This window comes from Kwoniella dejecticola, chromosome 10 (genome assembly GCF_000512565.2).
Source record: "Kwoniella dejecticola CBS 10117 chromosome 10, complete sequence".
Lineage (NCBI taxonomy): Eukaryota > Fungi > Basidiomycota > Tremellomycetes > Tremellales > Cryptococcaceae > Kwoniella > Kwoniella dejecticola.
This window is the reverse complement of record NC_089310.1, coordinates 905,704-925,134: the sequence shown is the minus strand read 5'-3', so window position 1 is coordinate 925,134 and position 19,431 is coordinate 905,704. Positions and strand designations below refer to the sequence as shown.

The window sequence follows — 19,431 nt, the reverse complement described above, 5'->3', positions numbered from 1 at the left end:
CGCGTCAACCAAAAGCAAAGTTCAACCCACACAATTTCCCATCCCTTCCTCTTTTCTTGTCTCCCGGCAAGAGCATTACCACTGACTCCTTTGTCGCACCCGAGATCCCAGGAGAAGCCCCGTATCATGCCCTCCCTTCTTACATCTCGAACAAGCTCATTCACTTCATCTAGCAGCGGAAATCGACTGACCAACGGATTCTCGAGAGTGAATGGTTTCAAAAGGTCTTGGGAGGATGATGAAGAGGAGAAGGAAGATGACACGCCAGTCCTGATATCGGAGCCTCCTCTCAAGGGATCATCAGAGGTGATAGATGTGGTAGACTGGAGTCCTAGTCCAGACAGGTGAGCGACAGAAGTCATCACTGGATGCTGTTTGCAGAGCATCGCTGATATCCGAGCCGATAGAGTGAAACGCAAAGGAAATCTGCCACCTCTACCGCCTGCGCCGCGACATCCCAACTTCTCATCATCATCTTCGTCGACCTCAAGATCTTCCGCTCCATCAACAAAGCCCAGCTCAACGCTCAAATCGGCAACAGCTCCATCAGGCGAGACACCCGCAGAGCGACGGAGAAAAGCAATACTTGCGGCCATGTCGCCAAATACAGATCCGTCACCTTCCGTACCCCCCTCAGCCCAAACCATACCACCAGCATCCTCCTCCAAAAACAACAAGAGCGACTTCGTCAGTGCAAACACGCAAATGCGGGATTTGGCGAAGCCTGTTGTGAGACAGGAACTACCATCTTTACCCAGTTTACCAAAAAGAGCGTTGCCATGGGAAGAGGAGCACACGTAAGCATACCTCCATCGGGAATAGGACAGGGTATGCTAATGAATCACACACTAGCACGTCGAAAAGAGCCATGTCCCGTACCAACTCCGCTGGAAGATCCGCTGGGTCATCTCTGAATATCAAGCAGAAAGTGACCCTAAGTGCGGAGCAGCAGATGGTAATGCAGCTAGTGGTGGCGGAGGGCAAGAACATATTCTTCACTGGTTCAGCGGGTGAGCAGGCTTCATACTATTCGAATACAGTGCCTCATCCCTCATTGCTCGCCCAGGTACCGGTAAATCAGTACTGTTGCGAGAATTAATAGCAAACCTTCGAAAGAAATTTTCAACCGCTCCGGATGCTGTTGCCATTACCGCTTCCACTGGTATAGCAGCTTGCAATATAGGTGGAGTAACTTTGCATTCATATGGAGGAGTTGGTCTGGCGTTAGAGGAGCCGAGGGTGTTGGTAGGGAAGTTGAGGAAAAACAAAAAAGCAGCTGCTAGGTGGCAAAGGACAAAAGTCCTGATCATCGATGAAGGTGAGTGACCCATCGAATCAGCACCGCGGGACGGCTGATCAATGCCTCGACTCTAGTGTCCATGGTAGACGGAGGAATGTTTGACAGATTCTGCAAAGTCGCTCAAATGATACGGAAGATCGACAAACCATGGGGAGGCATACAGATAGTCGTGACCGGGGATTTCTTCCAATTGCCGCCTGTGACCAAAGGTGGATCGATGCCGAAATTCGCCTTTGAAGCCGATATGTGGGCGGAAACTATACATATGAGTGTGAATCTGTCAAAAGTGTTCCGTCAGAAGGATCCTCGTGAGTAAACCTTTCAGAGGAACAAATGTCGCCACTGACCTCAACACAACCGCCAGGATTCGTCGACATGCTGAACGAAATGCGGTTCGGCAAGATGACCAAACAATCAATCGATGCTTTCCGAAGTCTAGCAAGAGAAATACCATATAAGGACAACATCGAGCCAACCGAACTCTTCCCTCGAAGGGAAGATGTGGATCGATCAAATTCTACTCGACTGAATCAATTGAACACGGACGGCTATAGCTATACATCGAGCGATGGAGGAATGATCACCGATCCGGTACAGAAAGAGAAACTACTGGCCAACTTCATGGCTCCCAAGTTCCTAGAATTGAAAGTTGATGCCCAAGTCATGTTGATCAAGAACATGGACGAGACCTTAGTGAACGGCTCGATGGGCAGAGTCATTGGCTTCTGCCATAAACCGTTTTATACCACCGACACCACCGGAAAATGGGCACCCGATGCGGACTTGGAGGATCTGGACGAAGAGGAGAGACACAAACGGATAAAATTGAGAGACGCCTTCCAGGAGAAAGTCGCTTCTGGTACAGTGAAACCATCACCTGTAGTCAGGTTCAACGTACCTGGCGGAACAAGGGATCTCCTAGTCGAAGCGGAACCCTTCAAAGTGGAGTTGCCCAATGGCGAAGTGCAAGCTTCGAGGACACAGGTGCGTACGGTTGCTCACTATGACTTGGAAGAAAAAGCTGATTGACATTTTGTTATAGTTGCCTCTTATCCTAGCCTGGGCGATGTCTATACATAAATCCCAGGGTCAAAGTAAGTCTGGTTCCTTTTCGACTGAGAATTTTCTGCTCACACACCTGACCAGCCCTCGAGCGAGTCAAAGTCGACCTCGGAAAAGTCTTCGAAAAGGGCCAAGCGTACGTAGCGTTATCTCGGGCGACCTCTCTAGAAGGTCTTCAGGTCTTAGGGTTCAATGCGGACAAAGTGGGTATTCCTACGACCTCAGAATAATGAACTCTATTGACTTACACCCTTGCATAGGTCATGGCCCACCGAAAAGTCGCTCAATGGTCTTCGCAGCTCAAGGACCTGAACACATAAGATCCCAAGACCTATTCCGTCTCTTAGCATGCAGATACCGGTCTCTTTACGTGTTTCGCAACGCATTCGCATCATTCGCCACCATATCGTCGTCACAACGACAGCATCAATCATATTATGTGTCTGTATATATTGTCATCATGCCATGCATACATGTATGATATCCTCCTATGCTTTGATCACTCGGGACATTCCAGGATGCCTTTCGCTCGCTTATCGCGCACCTTCGGGGGCAGGCCAAATGATGAGCTCCTCCAGGCACAGAGATCCGCCGGTCTGATCGGTCCGAAATCGGAACGTGATTTCACCACAACATACCGGACCCACCGATGACGGGACTAGAGGTTTTTGGGTGAATCTCTGCATACCCGTCTCGCAACTGATCTCAAGAATAGTAATCCCTGTGATACTTCTACTTAGCATCCATACTGATCCATTGTGTCTCAGCTCCCGTGTGTATTCGCGAAAGAACTCAGCAAACAAACAAACAAACAAACAAACAGTCAAAATGTCTAAACCCCAAGTCCTCATTGCCGGTACGTCTACTCTCGCATTCAACTGCGGTGAGCGAAGAGCGAAGACGGCTGACAAACCTCCTCCTCCTCAATTAGCTAACCCGAAGAATGGTATCGTGTGGTCCAAGGAAGAACAAGCTTCCAAGCTCGGAGCAGTAGCTGAAGTCCTTGTGAGTGGTCAGCTGGTCGCGCTTCACGTAGTCTTCTGACCCTCAGGTATACGCTGACTTGCTTTGCCCGCCCTAGGAGCTCACCTCGTCTTCCCGAGAAGAATTCTACAAAGACCTCGCATCCGGTGGGAAATACGCCAACATCGTTGGAATCTACCGACACAACGACTCTGCCTCTGCCATCGGTGTCTTTGACAAAGACCTGATCGAGCATCTTCCTTCGAGCGTCAAGTACATCGCTCATAATGGTGCCGGATACGATCAGAGTGAGTCACATTTTCTCCCTTTTCTTTCTCAAGTCGACTCAGGGTCGATTGACCGAGTACGACTGCTGACGCCGTTCTTGTATTGCTCCTTCCGCCGGGCATAGTCGACATCGCCGCTGCTACCGCCAAGAACATCCAAGTATCCCACACACCCGGGGCCGTCGATGCAGCCACAGCGACCGTCGGCGCCTTCTTAGCTATCTCAGCCATGAGGCAATTCGCTCGGGCCGAACAGAACGTAAGGAACGGGAAATGGAAGACTGGATTGTCCCCTGCTAGGGATCCAGAGGAGAAGACGCTTGGTATCATCGGTATGGGTGGTATTGGTAAAGTGAGTAGTCGTCCGTCAACCGATAATCCAATCGTCTGTTAGAGGTACAGAGTAACAAGAAGCTCATCATACGCATCTGCCTTTTCATACTGGATTCGATAGGCCCTCGCTCGAAGGTTGATAGCGTTCGACATGAAGGTGATCTACCACAACAGAAACGAGATTACCCCGCCGCCCGATTTCCCTTGCAAATACATCGCCAACGTCGATGATCTTCTCAAACAATCGGATATCGTCTCATTGAACTTGCCATTGAACGAGAAGACCAAAGGATCGTTCGGCAAGAAGCAGTTCGACTTGATGAAAGATGGAAGTGTATTAGTCAACACTGCTCGAGGGGCGGTGGTCGACGAGGAGGCTTTGTTAGCTGCTTTGGACAGCGGTAAAGTGGGTCTCCTCCCAGCGAATGAATTGCATTCACAATCCTTCTATCGACCTTGCGAGTCAAACAATGTGGTCTTAATGCTTATATGACTCCCCGACAGCTCTTCAGCGCAGGTCTGGATGTATTCCCCGATGAACCCAATGTGAACCCCAAACTCCTGAGCAACGACAAGATCACTGTTCTCCCTCATATGGGTACGGAGACCAGAGATTCCCAAAAGAAGGTGAGCACCCTCCCAGGTACCAGACTCCTGCATCGAGATGTTTGCTAATCTTTTGCGATAACGACAGATGGAGCTCCTCGTATTGGACAACTTGATCTCGGCTTTGAGCGGTAAAGGACTTCTCAACCAAGTCCCCGAACAAAAGAAGTAAATTCTCGTTGGGTGAGATAAGACTCAGCTGTGTACTGCAGAAAGGATCCGTTGTTCGGGTGTGATTTCGACATATTATGCTAGTATCGAGCATCGTATGCAATCAAAGTCATTCTAGTGATTATAAATCTACTGATATCGAATATCTATTCGCTCAATTGTTAAAACTAATTCAGTAACCCGTCTAGGCTTCTTCATCGCCCCTTTGTCCATCCTGTTCACGCTTTTTCTCGTTCTCCTCCTTTTGTTTCTGTTCCATCTGTTTTCTCTGACTTATATCACTGCTCCATCTCTCGAAAAGAAGCGCGAGCGGGAAACAGATGAGCTCAACGCCTATCACAGCGAAGATGATACCAAAGTGTAATCCTAATCTGTGCTGAAGATCTGTGCCGAACGATATGATCTTGTACGCCTGACGTGGTTAAAAAAACTCAACCGATCAGTCACTGTTACCTCATCTGTATGTAGACGGGTGTGTGATCGTTACTCACTTCGACATTGTGCACGAAGGGCATCCACCTCAAGAACCTGTAGAAATTGGGCATCATCTCGATAGGGTAGAACGAAGAAGCTGGGAGTCGAAAAATGTTAGCCAAGACTCGGGACATGTTCAGTTCACCTGATCTTCGAAAACCTTGACATACTGATATTCACTATTAAATCGGATCTATCAGCAGCGCTACGTGTGACTGTGATCATCAGAATGAACTCACGGATAATCCACAAGATCAAGAAGAAGGGTAACCATGTAAGGCCGACCAAGGCCAACACAGTCTCCATAGCGAAGCCACATGCTATGATAGTGACATAGTTAAGTGCCCACAGAGTGACAAAACCGGCTAAAAATCGATCCGAAATCAGCTACAATAAGGCGTGCCATGGAATGAGAAAGCAAAACTCACCCCTGCCCAAATAGTCTGTCATTGGAATCTGCCACGCTCGAATGATCAGAGTCTCCCATAACGACTGCGTCCGCCATCAGTCAGCGTCATCTGCTCCAGAGAATAGCAACCGAGATCGCTTTGCAACTGGTTTGAGCCACTTACAAGGAAGAAGTACGCTAATAACGGCCACCCTAATCTGAGCACCAACATCGATGACATCTTCAACCTTGACTGTAGTCCAGATTTCATACGTGCAATTCCCCCGAACAAGCAGATATAGAACGCGAAGATGATCTGACATTCATGTGACGGGTCAGCTTGTATCACACTGAAAGGTATGACCGGAAAATAGCATCGACTTACAAAGTAGATCAAACTGGCCTCCATCGGAGCTGCGCCCGCCCATGCGTTATTCTGGATTGGTCTGACATCGAATACGGTGTATGCAAACCCGACTCCGATGGCCTGAGGTACTCTAGCTGCATTGGCGAGCAAGTTCGTATTGGTATTTGTGGATCCCATGAAAGCTTGTAAAGCCTGTGATCGGGCAGTCGCCAATGGATTCGCTAGATCCCGAGATATCTGGATGAAGGTTCACTGTTAATCCTGATTGTCTGACGATATACCGCATGCACCGCAATAGGATCACACTTACTAGCGAATCAAAGTAAAGCAGGACGACTTGATAAAACCTCGCGCTAGAATAGTATATTCCAATCGCGCCGGTGGGATCGTAGCTCGCATCTCCATTATTCAGCGCATCAGTCCAAGCGGACGAAGCGTTGGCGTTGATGACGATTGCGGCCCAGCACTCTTGGGCGAGCACACTTTGCCTCACATCGTCTAAGCCATTAGGATAATTGGACGGATCCTGTATCTGGTAGCCTAGGTGAACCATGGAGGGCGGCTGGCTGGCGACAGTCTGCATTTGCTGAGTTATAGGTCCGTTCAGGTAAGAAGTGCTCGACGGTGTATCGAAAGGAATCACATGGACAGTCAATGAAGGTAGGAAAGAAGTCAGTCGATAGGTTGATCCCCAGAAGATCGATAGGCAGACCCAGAGCCATAAAGTGATGAACCCAAAGATGAATGCTGCTTTCTGCGAGACACGAGTCAAGTCCGGTCAGCCCTCCATTGCCGGCTCGCCTATCATGTAGTGGTTTTCGGTTGACTGCATGCATGTCAAGGTGAATCTGACTCACCTTCACGGCTTTCCATCTGGCCTCTTTGATCCGACTCGACATGATTCCCCATTTATCAGGGACGCTAACATCTTGATATCCCCTAGGTTCTCGTCCGCCTTCTCCCCCTACAGTCCCATCTCGAGCTACCAGTAGGTGCCTAGCTGCTGTTCCTGCTCCTGCAGCAGACGAGGCTAACATCCCAGCTTTCGCTAATCGCTTCTCATTCGGATCGTGTAGATTCGATTGATCGTGATCGACAAACCCAGATGAAGAGGATGAGCGGTCACGCATCGTTTCTTCTGACGAGGAAGGACGGTGCACTGAGGGTGAGGTTTTATGTGCCAGGACTTGGGGTTCAGACTGACGGACATGTTTGGAGGTTGGATACGGCTCCCGATTATGATGCGCATCAGGCTGGCTCATGATCTCCCTTCCGCTCGAACTGCTTGAACCTTGTTGAGTCATACCACGATCGCTTGGGAACGAAGGGGTCATATCACCAGAATGTGTCTGTTGCGAAGTGGGAACGTTGCCTTGACCGTGACTGTCACCATTGGTCCCTCTTTGCAGGCGATCGGTCGTTCCAAATGTATTTGCTAAGGAATCACTGTCGGACTCTGTATTCCTGAGCGAACCTGACTCGTCCCGCACAGGCATCGAAGTGAAGTGATTTGACAATCCGCCCCGAGACGCATCATTGGAGCTTGATTGCGAGGTATTACCGGATAGTTCATCTTGACGAGGATTAGGGAAAGATAATGGTCTGCCCAGGACAGGAGATTGCGGGGAAGTCATCTTCGCGTCAACTCCTGCTTGCCCAATACGTCGAGGCGGGGACCGAGGATTTGGCGATGTCTATAGGTTAATCAATGAGGTTTGACCAACAAGACACAATCAAGACAGAGCGTTCAAAGATCATCATTACCCAAACCACTCCGGGCTACTATCCCAGCCCTCATCATCGTCCGCGAGCCTCATCGTCATCGTCATTCGCCGTACTATTCTCGATGATGGACACAATAACATATGTATGCCGAAATAGCCTTCTCGATCCTGCCGAACATTACGATAAAACCCAAAATGTTGTTGCATTTTTCGGTAAAAACAGAAAACAAAGCGTGGTACCTGACGTCATTTGGTCACTGACCTGCTGGAATTGGGACTTATTTTTGGATTTCAGGCTTAGGCGATCAGCATCGTGCTCGAGTAAAAAGTCTAGTGAGCTGTTACCATCGGATTTGGAGATACCTCTCGTAATAATAATACTGCAGAGATGACCAGTACGGCCGGGATCGATTTGGGCATGTGAGAGTGATGCGTATGCTGGTTAACGACGTCAGCCTCCGATCGCGCTGTAAGAATGTTGACGTTTACACAGACAGATAGGAGATATTGCTGATCTGTCTTTTGTCATTGTTTGTGTATATTGGCTGTGCGCTTTTGCGGTTTGTCGTCAACCCAGTAGATCGAGCAATCCACAGACCAAGTCCGTTCTGGTCGAGTCCAGCAGGCCAAGCTAACAACAACACGAAACACATCGAGGGGCGCTCCTAACCTTGCTACTTCCTTCGAAACGAGCTACTTCGACATGTCGCCGTTCAGCAATTCCCCTTCGACGGGAAACGTCTTGAAATCGAAGGAAACGCCAGACGGTAAATCCAGAGTGGGGTTCTTCTCTAAAGAGCTGAAAGATGGGAAGAGAGAATGGGCGAAACTGACATTCATGGTGAGTCGCCTGCTTTTTACTCTCACATACAATGAAAGACCTTCTTCAGCTGACGGGATTGTACGTGTTTCGATACAGACGTTCGGCTTGATCACCGTATTCATGTTCCTGTTCCTGTCGATATACTTCGGATCATACTTCAAGCAGATACCACGGGCCACCCACTTCTCAATCGAAGTCCTCGACCTGGACTCGGCGGCTTCGCCATCTACTGCCGCTCATCCAGCTATCTTGGGTCCAGCGATGAACCTCGCTATCTCCAACAGCCAGGCGACGGAACCGCATTTGGGCTGGTACGGCGCCGACGCAAGTACAGTTCAGCAATTCAGACTGACGCCCGGCGGCCAGGGTCTGGATCCGTATGCTTACGCGGAGGAAAAGGTGCTGAACCAGGATGTGTGGGGAGTGTTGATCATCAATAGTAATGCGACGAGCGGTGTGTGGGACGGATTGACCCAGGGGACTATGTGGGAGCGTGAGTCATTGGACGTATCCTACATCTCCCGCTAGGGGAGGTGGGCAGATAGGGCACGCAAATGAAGAAAAAAGGTAGCTGATTATGGGTTTTCTCTTTCAAATACGATCAGCCACCGGAGCGATGACCTTCCTCTACGAGGAATCGCGGAACTTTTACGCGGCCAACCAATACGTCAGCAGACTGGCATCGATGATCATGACCACCGGCGGGAACAGCGCCGCCACCACACTAGCTTCACAGATCCTCTCCCTCTCTAACGCCTCGGAGGTCCTCACGACCGGCTCAGGGGCCATAGCGGTATCCGCACCATTCAGCTACAATCTGCACAACCTTCGACCATTCGATCAATTGGCCGGAATAGCATCAACGACCGTCGGGACCGTCTACTTGATCATCTTCACGTTCTTGATCTCGATCACATGGAACAATCAGGGACTTCCATTGATCCAAGACCAGCTCACTCTATCTTCGGAGATCCTGGTCAAGTTGCTCGTGCCCTTTGTTGCGTATTTCTGGCTCTCCCTTCACTATTCCCTCGTCTCGTTGGCATTCTTGATCAATTTCACGAGGGAATTTGGCAGAGGTGGATTCGTGCTTTACTGGATGGCAGATTGGATCACCATGTCCGCGTTGGGATTCGTGATGGAGACTATGTTCTTATGGCTGGGACCATTCTTCCCATTTTTCCTGATCTTCTGGGTTATCTTAAATGTGAGTACAATCCGCATCGGGCTTATCTGCCGCCCTCGAAATCCACTGATGATCGCTGGATATAGGTCACAACGGCGTTTTTGGACTTGTCTGATATGGCTACTTTCTACCGATATGGGTGAGTCAATTAGCCGTACTTCATATCAGGCGATCTCGATTTATCTCCGGGATCAGGCTGACTGATACATTGCCCTTGTCCGCAGATACTTCACACCGGTTTGGAATTTGGGTAAGTGATTGACTTGCGACGTGTAAGCGGAGCCTCGGGAGTCGAGCTGACCGGTTTGTCTCTTGCTCCAGTGGACATGGCTAAATGCATAATATTCGGAACCAAGAACCACGTTGTCCAGAACTTCGCTGTGAATCTGGGGTAAGTAAAGTGTCTGTTCTACTTGATTATTGGTCTGTCCGATCTAGACATGATACGTCATTGCTTCAGCTGATTGTGGTCGTCATTACCAGCTGGCTTGTCGTCTGGATGACCCTTCTGAGCATAACGGTCATCTACCAAAGGCGGAACAAGGAGAAAGCCGCGATGCAGAAGAAATGGGACGAGATCAAGCACGCCGATGAGAAGGAGACCAATCGTCATAAGCCAAGCCATTAGAGCCGCGTTAAGTTCGATGTTGTTTGGGATGGGAGATCCGTCTTTCATGTAGATAGAATGTAGATGCATGGTGTTATACAAGTTGTGGTAATCGTACAATAAGTGATGAGTGCAGGATTCTGATTGTTGTGTCTTGTGAGTCGTATGATGGAAGCAGAGAGGAGGATGGAATCCGTCTAATTGTTGGTTGATGTTTGATCACCACAATTCAAGCACTACGACATAGAGCGAATCCGGACACCGATCAGCTCAAGCTTACTTAGTGGAGCTACTCAGATCATTGTAAGAAGAATAAGTATATTACTCACCTTGTAAAAGATCGTCGAACCTTCATCTGCTGATCGAAGTTGCATCTCTTTATACGATAATCCAATGTGTCCACATTTCTGACATTTCTCTTGGGCCTATCACCAATCCATTGGAGATCAGTTGGCTATACACGTTATACCGACAACTTGGCGGTCTCCCGCCTTATCGGGTGTAGAGATGGTTGGAATATACCCACAACTGGATCCCTGTCTTTGGCTGCTTCTCCATCTTGTACTTTGTTCTGCACTAACGCTCTCTTCTGGCGGAGAGTACTGGGGAAAGCGTTCGGTGAGGAGTAAGTCTTGGTAGGCAGATTTTCGTATGCTACGGTAGTCCATCGTCATGGGTCAGGGAAGTACGAGCGACAGCAACCAGCTCAGGCCATATGAGGAATCGGGCGAGAATGCAGACCGGATGACCTTTAACCCCATGTGAAGCGGGAGTCAGACTGCTGCGCATCGCATCTACGCATCTTCGCATCCTCACCCTTCGCCCTTCGCCCTTCCCTTCATGTTTGAACTAGAACTCACATGAAGCAGGCTCTTTCCTCCCACATTGATGACAAGCAATCTCATCTTGTTCGTCTTTCGGCAGATCCAACAGAGTCCCGCAGGCAGGACAGAAGAGTAGCGAACCTATCCGATGCGCTGATACTCTTGTCGAAGTTGATGTCGATGTCAATCTTGGAGGGGCCATGGTGCATATACTAACGATGTGAAAGTCCGAGTCAGATACACGATGCGGTTCGGTCCAGGTCGAGGTCTCTCTCTTTTCGCAATGTCGTCTAGTCCTATGGACGATGTCCAATAAAGCTGTTGGGTATGGCTAGCAGATACGAAGGTTATATCTCTGGTCAGATTAGACCGTCAGCCGTCATATGCGCATTTGTGCTCAAATATTTTCAGCTGGTCCGGAAAAAGTCAAAACAGTGGAGGTCACTGATTACGTAACGCCTCTTCCTCCTTGCCTTTCCCCCTTGAGCCGATGGACATATACGAGAGGCTCAATTGCTCTTTGACATCTGCCGGACGCAATGCATTGTACTTCATGAACGATCCATGTATGAGACCATATTCCCCCGAGTGTTCCTTTTTGAACATGATATCAAAAATCACATCGTCAACCAAGGCCGTTCGTCCCAAAATCTATCCTTTATGATATCCTCATGCAGCACTACTATCTCGCCATCGATACCTTCGTAAGGCTTTATCTTCTTGGCCGATCTCGTCTTCTGCCCCTCGCTTTGTCTTGTCTGCAGAATCTCATTCGTTTCATGAGGATGGTCTTCTGTCCCTGTTTTCGAAACACCGTTCGATATCGATAATGACGATAAAGCTGATGTCTCAGCGAATGCTGAGGCTGACGCAGAGGCTGAAGCTGAAACGGGTACATCGGTCTGCTGTACGCCGGATACCGCACGAGGATCCGATCTGACGCATATACTGCCTTTTCTATACATGGCTGGAAGGTCGTTATAGTTGATCCCGTATTTTGAAAACAGTAATTCGTTTTTGTCTTTTGAGTCGGTTCCCTACAGCCAATGTCAGCCTTGCCATAAAAGAGCATTGTAGAAACAATGAATTGGAGGAATGTCGAGGATGAGCACTGACTTGTAAGGTCTTATTAGCCTCCGTGGTCGACTGTCCATCGTGAACCAAAGCCCAAAAAGCGGTGTTATACAGATTATTTATATGTGCTATTCATCTGACAGATCAGCTTGAACACTTGTCCCTAGGCTGGGGGGGAAAGAAGAAATGATGGAGACGCACTATCAGCTTGTCTCCAAGCAAAGTAATCTCTGATCTCCTTCTCCGTCGGATAGACTATGACCCGACTATCGAAACTCGGAGGGTATTTGAGAGGATCCTCAGGGAAAAGATGGGACCAGTGAAAGACGTAGGCGGAGGTGAAGAGAGAAACGATTGACGAGGATATCTTACTATAAACATCCAGAACGTACGCAAGCGGCGGATGATGAGCGGATGTACCCCATCTCGCCATATCACACTGAGTCCACATACCTGCGCCGGCGGTTATACAGCTTCGTATTCCGCCGTAGTAAGAAACTGTTGATCATTCAGACATCACTTGATCAGCTCTCCCGCTGACCCTTGCTTTTCAATGTGCTTCAACCTCGGTGCGGGCTCACCTGTATTCATCGCTCTCTCCAAATGCTAAAATCACATCCTTGTACTCGGTCATCACCGTCTTAGCTGCTATATCCATCAAATCCAATGCCCGCTTATCATTCGGTTTTTGGAAAGAATGCGTATCTGAGAACCTTGCATGAGGTCAGCATTTCTTCCTCCATAGTTGATCATTTTCATAGCATCTTGAGTCTGCTAGACAATAGGATAGCATAGCTTACTTGTGGAACCCTCGCCCGTCTATCCTAACCACTATAAAAGCATTGGGCATCAACGGGTCGGGTAATTCGTAATTCCTGACATATTCGAAGCGCGATTTCGCCATTGCGTGCAGTCTACTGTGAGGCTGATTTCTGTGGGAGCCTGAATACCCTAGGCTTACTCGCAGAGTAAATCAGTAGGCTCCGTTATCAGCTCAGCCGATAAATGGAATGATGATCGTCTACACAACCTTGGAACAATTTCACCAAGAAAGAAAGATCAAATGGCTCGGAAAACGAATTGTCAACATTAGTGAGACCTTACTTTCCCACGGTGTCCCGTATGTTCTTTACGACGGAGTTCACCGCTTGCAAGCTTGCTTCACATTTCGCGGCTCAATTCAGTACTGATGACCGTCAAAATTTTTTCTTGACTACGGAAGACACCGTCGGTATTGGTGTTTCATATCCTGATGTGCGAGGTGCATCACGCCGCACTCCGCGCAACGGACGTTGATGTGTTCAGGCGGAAGAACAATAAGCGTGGTGTCGTATGGTATGGTCCGAGTACGTTCAGCCGTTTCCAAAAGGCCCCGTGCGTTCCAACTTTTATATTTACGTTCCTTGAACCATGCTCAGGGACAATCTATAAATCATAGATTTATTGGGATCGCTCTCGCGTTCTGCGTGATGAGGTACCAAGCCAACACTTTGACCGCCTTATCTAGGGTCTACCTCAGGCTATTGCGTAAAATATATAGTCTAATGGTGTTTCGCATTTTTGCCACCCAAACAATAGAGTATCAACAAATTTCTCATGACTTGACTCGTATTTGTCGTCACCAAGCCCTTGTGCAATCCGACGTGATCGCGATACCGTTTGATCGCATGTATGTATGTATGTACTCTGAACAAGAAGATTGATTGGGAGGCAGAGAATACACAGCCCCACAGTGATCCGAAACGGCTGAGTGATGGGTCGGAACAAGATGCATCAACCCAAAGGATTTAGTCGTGCATTGATCTCCTGACACTTTGACTTTTGCACTCTACCCCTTGTTACTGCGTTTGGTAGTTATAGTTCCAGTCTTGCCAAGTATAGGATAAATCCTTACCGCCACCCAAAATAATAGTTGAATTGCGCATCAACGATTAAAGGAATGAAAGAGTACCCAAGCGCACAGCGCACTCCATCTCCAACAACGTCCATCAGTCTCAATTCACTCTCAACCTTCTATCTCTTTCTCTTTTCCTCTTTTTAATCTATCATTCATTTTCATTCTTGCTTTTACTCTATATCATCAATATCAATCGTTATTTAATAATATCTTATCAGACTTAACATATCTGATCTGCCGTATATATATATCGCTCCTGTTCTCGCACGCTCATTCAATCTAACTATACTACCCACCGTCTTCCTTCTCCAACTGACGAACTAGATCAAATCAATCAACATGTCTACCGAAGAGAACAAACAAGTGAGTCTGAATGCCTTCTTCCAAATTTCATACGCATTCATCACAAGGGGAGAAATGGCCGGTTTTCTGGGTATCTATCGCGTTCCCAACCGGGCGTGACAAGTGGGCTTCCTTCTGATTCATATAGAGGAGCCTTGTCTCGCCACTCCTACACCCTGTCTGAATTTCTCAACTCCAGCTTGACTATTCTTTCCCCCGTTATAAACAAGTGCATTCATCGTAGGAGACCAGCAGAGGATAGCTAGCGACAATTCCCGCCCCTCCTGACCCTACTTGTTTTCATCACCCCGTCTTATTTGTTTCACGTTCATCTTCCTTTGTCTTTGAGATACTCTTTTCCTCGTATCTACATCCTTGTCGTCCATTTTCCCCTCCCTCTTTTCCATCTTCTGCCCTTACCTCACTTATAATACATACTCTCATAACCTTGTGAACGGATAGCTGACTAAAAGCTTTTCCCCTACTGTATCTGTAAATTCCGCTTCGACCAACTCGTAATACCTGACTACACTCGCACGTCCCTCTCACCCAACGCACAAACCCATTACCCGTTTCCGTCCATTATCATCGCGCAAAATGGCCCTCCTCGATCTCATCTCCTCCATCACTCACACAAATCTGGCTGCTGCCGCTTCCTCTTCCTCATCTAAACCTACCGAACCGACGGTGGAAACCGACGTCAAAATCGATGGCGAAACCCAACCTGAACCCGCTGCTTCGATTGAACAACCTATGCCTGGATCCGAAATTCAATCTGAACCAATCGCTGAACCTATCATTCCCGAACACGAAATGGCTGTGGTGGTGATTGATCCTGAATCGGTGACGGAACAACCTGAACCTCAATTTGAACCAACGGCCGAGGATGAACAGACTCCTGTCACTGCTGAAGGTCCTGCCGCCGCCGAAGTCCCTTCTCCCGAGGAAGTCAAAGAGACTCTCAAGGCCGATGTTCCTCCTGTAGAGGAAGTCGCTGCGACCTCTGTTGTCGAGCCTCTCAAAGATGACGTGAGCTCAAGCAACACGCACTCGCAATGCCCGCATCTCACTGATAGCTGTGCCTTTTTTTGACAGGTCAACAAGCAACCCACCGTGACTCACGCTGAGGCCGGTACCGCCCACACTGAGGCCGAGCCCGCGACGACCGTTGATGGTACTCAAGCTGACAAGCCAGCCGAGTCCGCCGAGACTCCCGCTGCTACCGAAGAAGTTGCTAAGCCAGCTGAGACCAAGGAAGAGAAGAAAGAGGAGAAGAAGGTAGCAGTCAAGGTATGTACCCTGCGCGCTTTTCGCTTGAAGGTTTGAAAGCTAACATCAGTCGTGCTGCAGGAGAAGGTGGAGAAAACCAAAGCAGAAGGTAAAGGGTTCTTCGCCAAGCTCTTCGGGAACAAGGACAAGTCTCCCAAGAAGGAGAAGAAAAAGACTCCCAAGGTAAGCTGACAGTTCGTGTTCACGCGGTCACAGCTAACAATCGTTTTTCAGACTGAGAGGGCCGACCCTGTAGCCGAAGCCGCCCCTGCTGCTGAACCCACAGCTGCACCAGCTTCCGAATCCGCAGAGGCCGCCACCGCTGCTCAAACAGTCGAAGCTACCCCAGCTCCAGTCGCCTCCGAAGTGCCTGCCCCAGTGGTCGAGACCGCTCCTGTCGCTGCTGAACCTGCGGCCGAGGCTCCTAAAGAGACGTAAGTCGATCTCAGTGCCTTGCATGGGTACTAGCTAACAATTATCAGCGAGGCTCCCGCCACCGCCGCTGGTACTTCCACCGAGGCCGCTGCCGAGACTGCCGCTCCCGCCACCGAAGAGGTAAGCTCGAGCGATGTTATTCTTTCTGGCTGCTAATCATTCCTTCAGACCAAGCCAAATCTCAAGGCTCACCGACGACTCTCCGCTCGGATCAGCGACATCTTCAAGATCAAGAAGACCCATGGTCCTGCATCTCCTAAGGAAGAGACTCCTAAGGAAGAATCCGTTGCCGCTGCCGAAGGTGAAGCTGCTGCTCCAGCTGCTGTCTCTGAAGAGGCTCCTCAGCTCGAGAAGCCAGTCTCCACTGAGCCACTAAAGCTTGAGGAGGAAGTGAGTCCACATCGTCAATGAAATCGAGCGCAGACTTGAAGGCTAATCTGGTTGTTTGTAACAGCCTAAACCTGCCGCGACAACACCTGCCGCTCCAGTAGTGTCTGCTGCTGCCTAGGCTGCTCTTCCGGTCGACGTGCATTGGGTTCTCACTAGATTTCCCTTCCGATTCGTGTTCTGTCTATACATTTACGTCCTCTATCACTAATAACGATCAAGGCCATATCGAGCTATACATCGATGTTGGCATTTTGCATCAGACCTCACGCTATACCAATTTTGACGTCACGTTACCTGCCCCCTTCGATCTTGTGTATAATGATTATTCACTCTTCCATCCCTTGAAACCCGCAGACTGGTTTCTTGTAGCTTTGAGAACGGTTTGATGATAGGTATCATGGGCGATGCATAGTTTCTTATGACGATTGGAGGTTGTTATACAACTGACTTATCCCTGTGCGCAACATGGTTAGGCTTACCGAGATGCGAAGAGGTTCGAATGGGTAAATAGGCGTACGCGGGAGTGTGATCCGAAATATACGTGATCAGGTGATTCAGGCCATTTCGGGCATGATTATTCGATACCGAGCAGTCGTTGCTGCATGTTCACAACGTGAGTGCTTCAGACCACATTGGCTATATTCAGAAGATCTCGCACTAGCTGTCCTCACTCCTTTGCGATCCCCAACCGGCGTGCCTCTCCATCTGCCCCTCGACCTACATTGGCGAGCCTCACGCAGCAAGCGCACTGCCTTCGGTCTTTCATAGGATTCCAAGAAGGTCAACCACGTCTGCTTTCTTTTCGTGGGTCGACATAATCGCCTTATGATAGACCCGGTATCGGTGACCTATCTTCTCATTCCCCTCTGTGACTCGGAGAGATCTCCATAACTGCTTTCATCTGCATCCCACCACAACTGCGCTTTCCAGTGACAATGTCATCCTCAACTTCAACCTCCAAAGCACTCGCCCCTCCGGCGGTTACAGCCTCAACCAAACCCGCGCCTGCGCCTCTATCGCTCCTCGAGAGTTTCCTATGTGGTGGTTTGGCAGGATGCGGGGCAGTGACCATCTCCAACATCCCCGAAACTATGAAGACCCGCCTTCAGCTGCAGGGGGAGCTCCAACGGCATAATCCAGGTGCGCCCAGAGTATACAATAACGTCTTTGACGTCTTCGTGAAAACATGGAAGAACGAAGGTATAAGAGGATTACAGAGGGGATTAGTACCTGCTTATGGATATCAGATATTGCTGAATGGATCGAGGCTGGGATTCTATGAGCCGGTCAGGCAGAATTTGAATAAGCTCATAGGCAAGAAACCGACCCAGGGGGTGGTTTCTACGGCGATAGCGGCCGGGGCGGTGACTGGATGTATAGGTGGTGAGTTGGGTCTTATGTTCTACTGTTCACTGTCAAAAGAATCTCGATACATGTTGAAAGTGGTCTTCATAATCGTTTTCTCCCTCACTTAACTGTCACATCTTTCGTTTCTCAATTTCACTTGGTCATTTTTCCCGCATATTGAGTGTCTGTATGCTAATTATGGACATTTCTCGTTCGCCTCTAAACAGCCGCACTTGGATCTCCTCTTTTCCTAGTCAAAGCTCGTATCCAAGCGTACTCACCCGCCCTACCCGTTGGCGCTCAACATTACTACAAAGGCTCATACGATGCGCTGAGTACGATCGTCAGGACGGACGGTGTTCTGGGTTTGTGGAGGGGTGTGAATACAGCTATTTTAAGGACAGCAATGGTGAGTTGCCAAGACCAGCCACAGTGTTTCCCTCAGCTCAATCTTTGAGATTTTGTCCGCGATGTGACCCACATCTAGATATTTGTGAATATGTTCAGCTGATCCTGGACAATCTGTGTAATAGGGCTCTTCGGTTCAATTACCATCGTATAATCTCGGAAAGCATTACTTGACGAAATGGGGTATGAAGGACGACTCGTTCTGGACTTTCTTCTTGGCCAGTTCCTTATCGGGTGTGTGCGTGTGTATAATGATGCAGTGAGTAAAGAGTCTTTTCAGCCAGCAACGGCGCGAAAGCCAGTAGAGAGAAAAAAAATCCATACGCTGACGAGGTATGGCTTGCTCTTTCTCCAGACCTGCTGATACTGTAAGTCCGCTTCGTGGCTCTTCATGATTTCACCTCTTACCATGAGTGTCGATTGATTCGCTGACGGTCATCGTGCTGCGATACACCAGGCTCTCACGAGGATGTATAATCGTAAGCATAGTCCACCTTGCTCCATCGTCTGCCCCTTTTCCCGAGACCAAAGCTCGCGGGACGCTGATCAACGCTATGTTCGGTCATTCATTACAGAAAACACAATCAAAGATCCCATAACGGGTAAAGTCAGAGGAGCGTTATACCAATCACCTATAGATTGTCTGTGGAAGACGTTCAAGGCTGAAGGTATCGCTGGGTGGTACAAGGGTGAGTGAGATTTTCCATTTCGCCTGCTTCGCCAGCTTTTCATCGAAAAAATTGGGCGTGAACAAGGAAATATCTAACTGACTGGCTGTGAATGCAATTTGTGAATTGCGGAAACACGAAAACAGGTACGACGGCTCATTTCTTGAGAATCACTCCGCATACGATATGTACATTGGTATTCAACGAGGTGAGTCAAGTCCACAAGTGGGATTCAGCCAGCCTGGTTTCTCTTTTTCGCAGTGCTCAGGTCTTCTTTACTCGTGACTTCATCGCTTACTTGGAACCTTGTTGTAGTTGATCATGGCGCAATACAAGAAGATCCGAGATTAGGTGGATAGGAGGATTGCGACGTGTAGCATTGCGGGTGGTGGCCAAGGTGGACATAAGGCTGGCGGACGGCATTATTCGGACGGCTCAAGCACAAAGCATGTTCATACTCATACTCATCATACGCAATGCATAATC

At 48.8% G+C, this 19,431-nt stretch overlaps 8 protein-coding genes across 8 annotated transcripts; 5 read left to right on the top strand and 3 right to left on the bottom strand.

The window, feature by feature from the left end:
* Window positions 1-126: 126 nt before the first annotated feature.
* On the top strand, window positions 127-2,682 carry I303_107873 (uncharacterized protein; the record flags this gene model as incomplete). Its single annotated transcript, XM_018411137.1, has 9 exons — window positions 127-344; window positions 408-797; window positions 853-1,010; window positions 1,067-1,318; window positions 1,375-1,608; window positions 1,665-2,284; window positions 2,343-2,394; window positions 2,447-2,565; window positions 2,623-2,682. 9 exons carry the CDS (start codon window positions 127-129, stop codon window positions 2,680-2,682), a joined length of 2,103 nt encoding a protein of 700 aa, XP_018259805.1.
* Window positions 2,683-3,190: 508 nt separating this feature from the next.
* Window positions 3,191-4,723, top strand: I303_107872 (uncharacterized protein; the record flags this gene model as incomplete). The annotated part of the gene is made up of 7 exons (XM_065969687.1): window positions 3,191-3,218; window positions 3,294-3,367; window positions 3,444-3,633; window positions 3,738-3,964; window positions 4,067-4,351; window positions 4,450-4,572; window positions 4,640-4,723. 7 exons carry the CDS (start codon window positions 3,191-3,193, stop codon window positions 4,721-4,723), a joined length of 1,011 nt encoding a protein of 336 aa, XP_065825759.1.
* A 183-nt stretch (window positions 4,724-4,906) lies between these two features.
* On the bottom strand, window positions 4,907-7,585 carry I303_107871 (uncharacterized protein; the record flags this gene model as incomplete). Its single annotated transcript, XM_065969686.1, has 8 exons — window positions 4,907-5,134; window positions 5,214-5,293; window positions 5,436-5,561; window positions 5,625-5,688; window positions 5,769-5,900; window positions 5,970-6,188; window positions 6,262-6,705; window positions 6,809-7,585. The coding sequence occupies 8 exons, from the start codon at window positions 7,583-7,585 to the stop codon at window positions 4,907-4,909; spliced, it is 2,070 nt and encodes a 689-aa protein (XP_065825758.1).
* Window positions 7,586-8,378: 793 nt separating this feature from the next.
* On the top strand, window positions 8,379-10,312 carry I303_107870 (uncharacterized protein; the record flags this gene model as incomplete). The annotated part of the gene is made up of 7 exons (XM_018411134.1): window positions 8,379-8,516; window positions 8,595-8,991; window positions 9,104-9,705; window positions 9,771-9,823; window positions 9,909-9,934; window positions 10,006-10,075; window positions 10,168-10,312. 7 exons carry the CDS (start codon window positions 8,379-8,381, stop codon window positions 10,310-10,312), a joined length of 1,431 nt encoding a protein of 476 aa, XP_018259802.1.
* A 176-nt stretch (window positions 10,313-10,488) lies between these two features.
* I303_107869 (uncharacterized protein) lies at window positions 10,489-11,317 on the bottom strand (the record flags this gene model as incomplete). Its single annotated transcript, XM_018411133.1, has 4 exons — window positions 10,489-10,527; window positions 10,621-10,716; window positions 10,818-10,945; window positions 11,152-11,317. 4 exons carry the CDS (start codon window positions 11,315-11,317, stop codon window positions 10,489-10,491), a joined length of 429 nt encoding a protein of 142 aa, XP_018259801.1.
* A 415-nt stretch (window positions 11,318-11,732) lies between these two features.
* Window positions 11,733-13,093, bottom strand: I303_107868 (uncharacterized protein; the record flags this gene model as incomplete). The annotated part of the gene is made up of 6 exons (XM_018411132.1): window positions 11,733-12,152; window positions 12,232-12,317; window positions 12,391-12,560; window positions 12,643-12,687; window positions 12,771-12,902; window positions 12,990-13,093. 6 exons carry the CDS (start codon window positions 13,091-13,093, stop codon window positions 11,733-11,735), a joined length of 957 nt encoding a protein of 318 aa, XP_018259800.1.
* A 1,932-nt stretch (window positions 13,094-15,025) lies between these two features.
* On the top strand, window positions 15,026-16,640 carry I303_107867 (uncharacterized protein; the record flags this gene model as incomplete). The annotated part of the gene is made up of 7 exons (XM_018411131.1): window positions 15,026-15,457; window positions 15,524-15,718; window positions 15,779-15,880; window positions 15,932-16,131; window positions 16,180-16,252; window positions 16,301-16,522; window positions 16,587-16,640. 7 exons carry the CDS (start codon window positions 15,026-15,028, stop codon window positions 16,638-16,640), a joined length of 1,278 nt encoding a protein of 425 aa, XP_018259799.1.
* Window positions 16,641-17,457: 817 nt separating this feature from the next.
* I303_107866 (uncharacterized protein) lies at window positions 17,458-19,296 on the top strand (the record flags this gene model as incomplete). The annotated part of the gene is made up of 8 exons (XM_018411130.1): window positions 17,458-17,905; window positions 18,097-18,278; window positions 18,403-18,536; window positions 18,633-18,645; window positions 18,735-18,756; window positions 18,853-18,966; window positions 19,092-19,153; window positions 19,261-19,296. The coding sequence occupies 8 exons, from the start codon at window positions 17,458-17,460 to the stop codon at window positions 19,294-19,296; spliced, it is 1,011 nt and encodes a 336-aa protein (XP_018259798.1).
* Window positions 19,297-19,431: the final 135 nt, after the last annotated feature.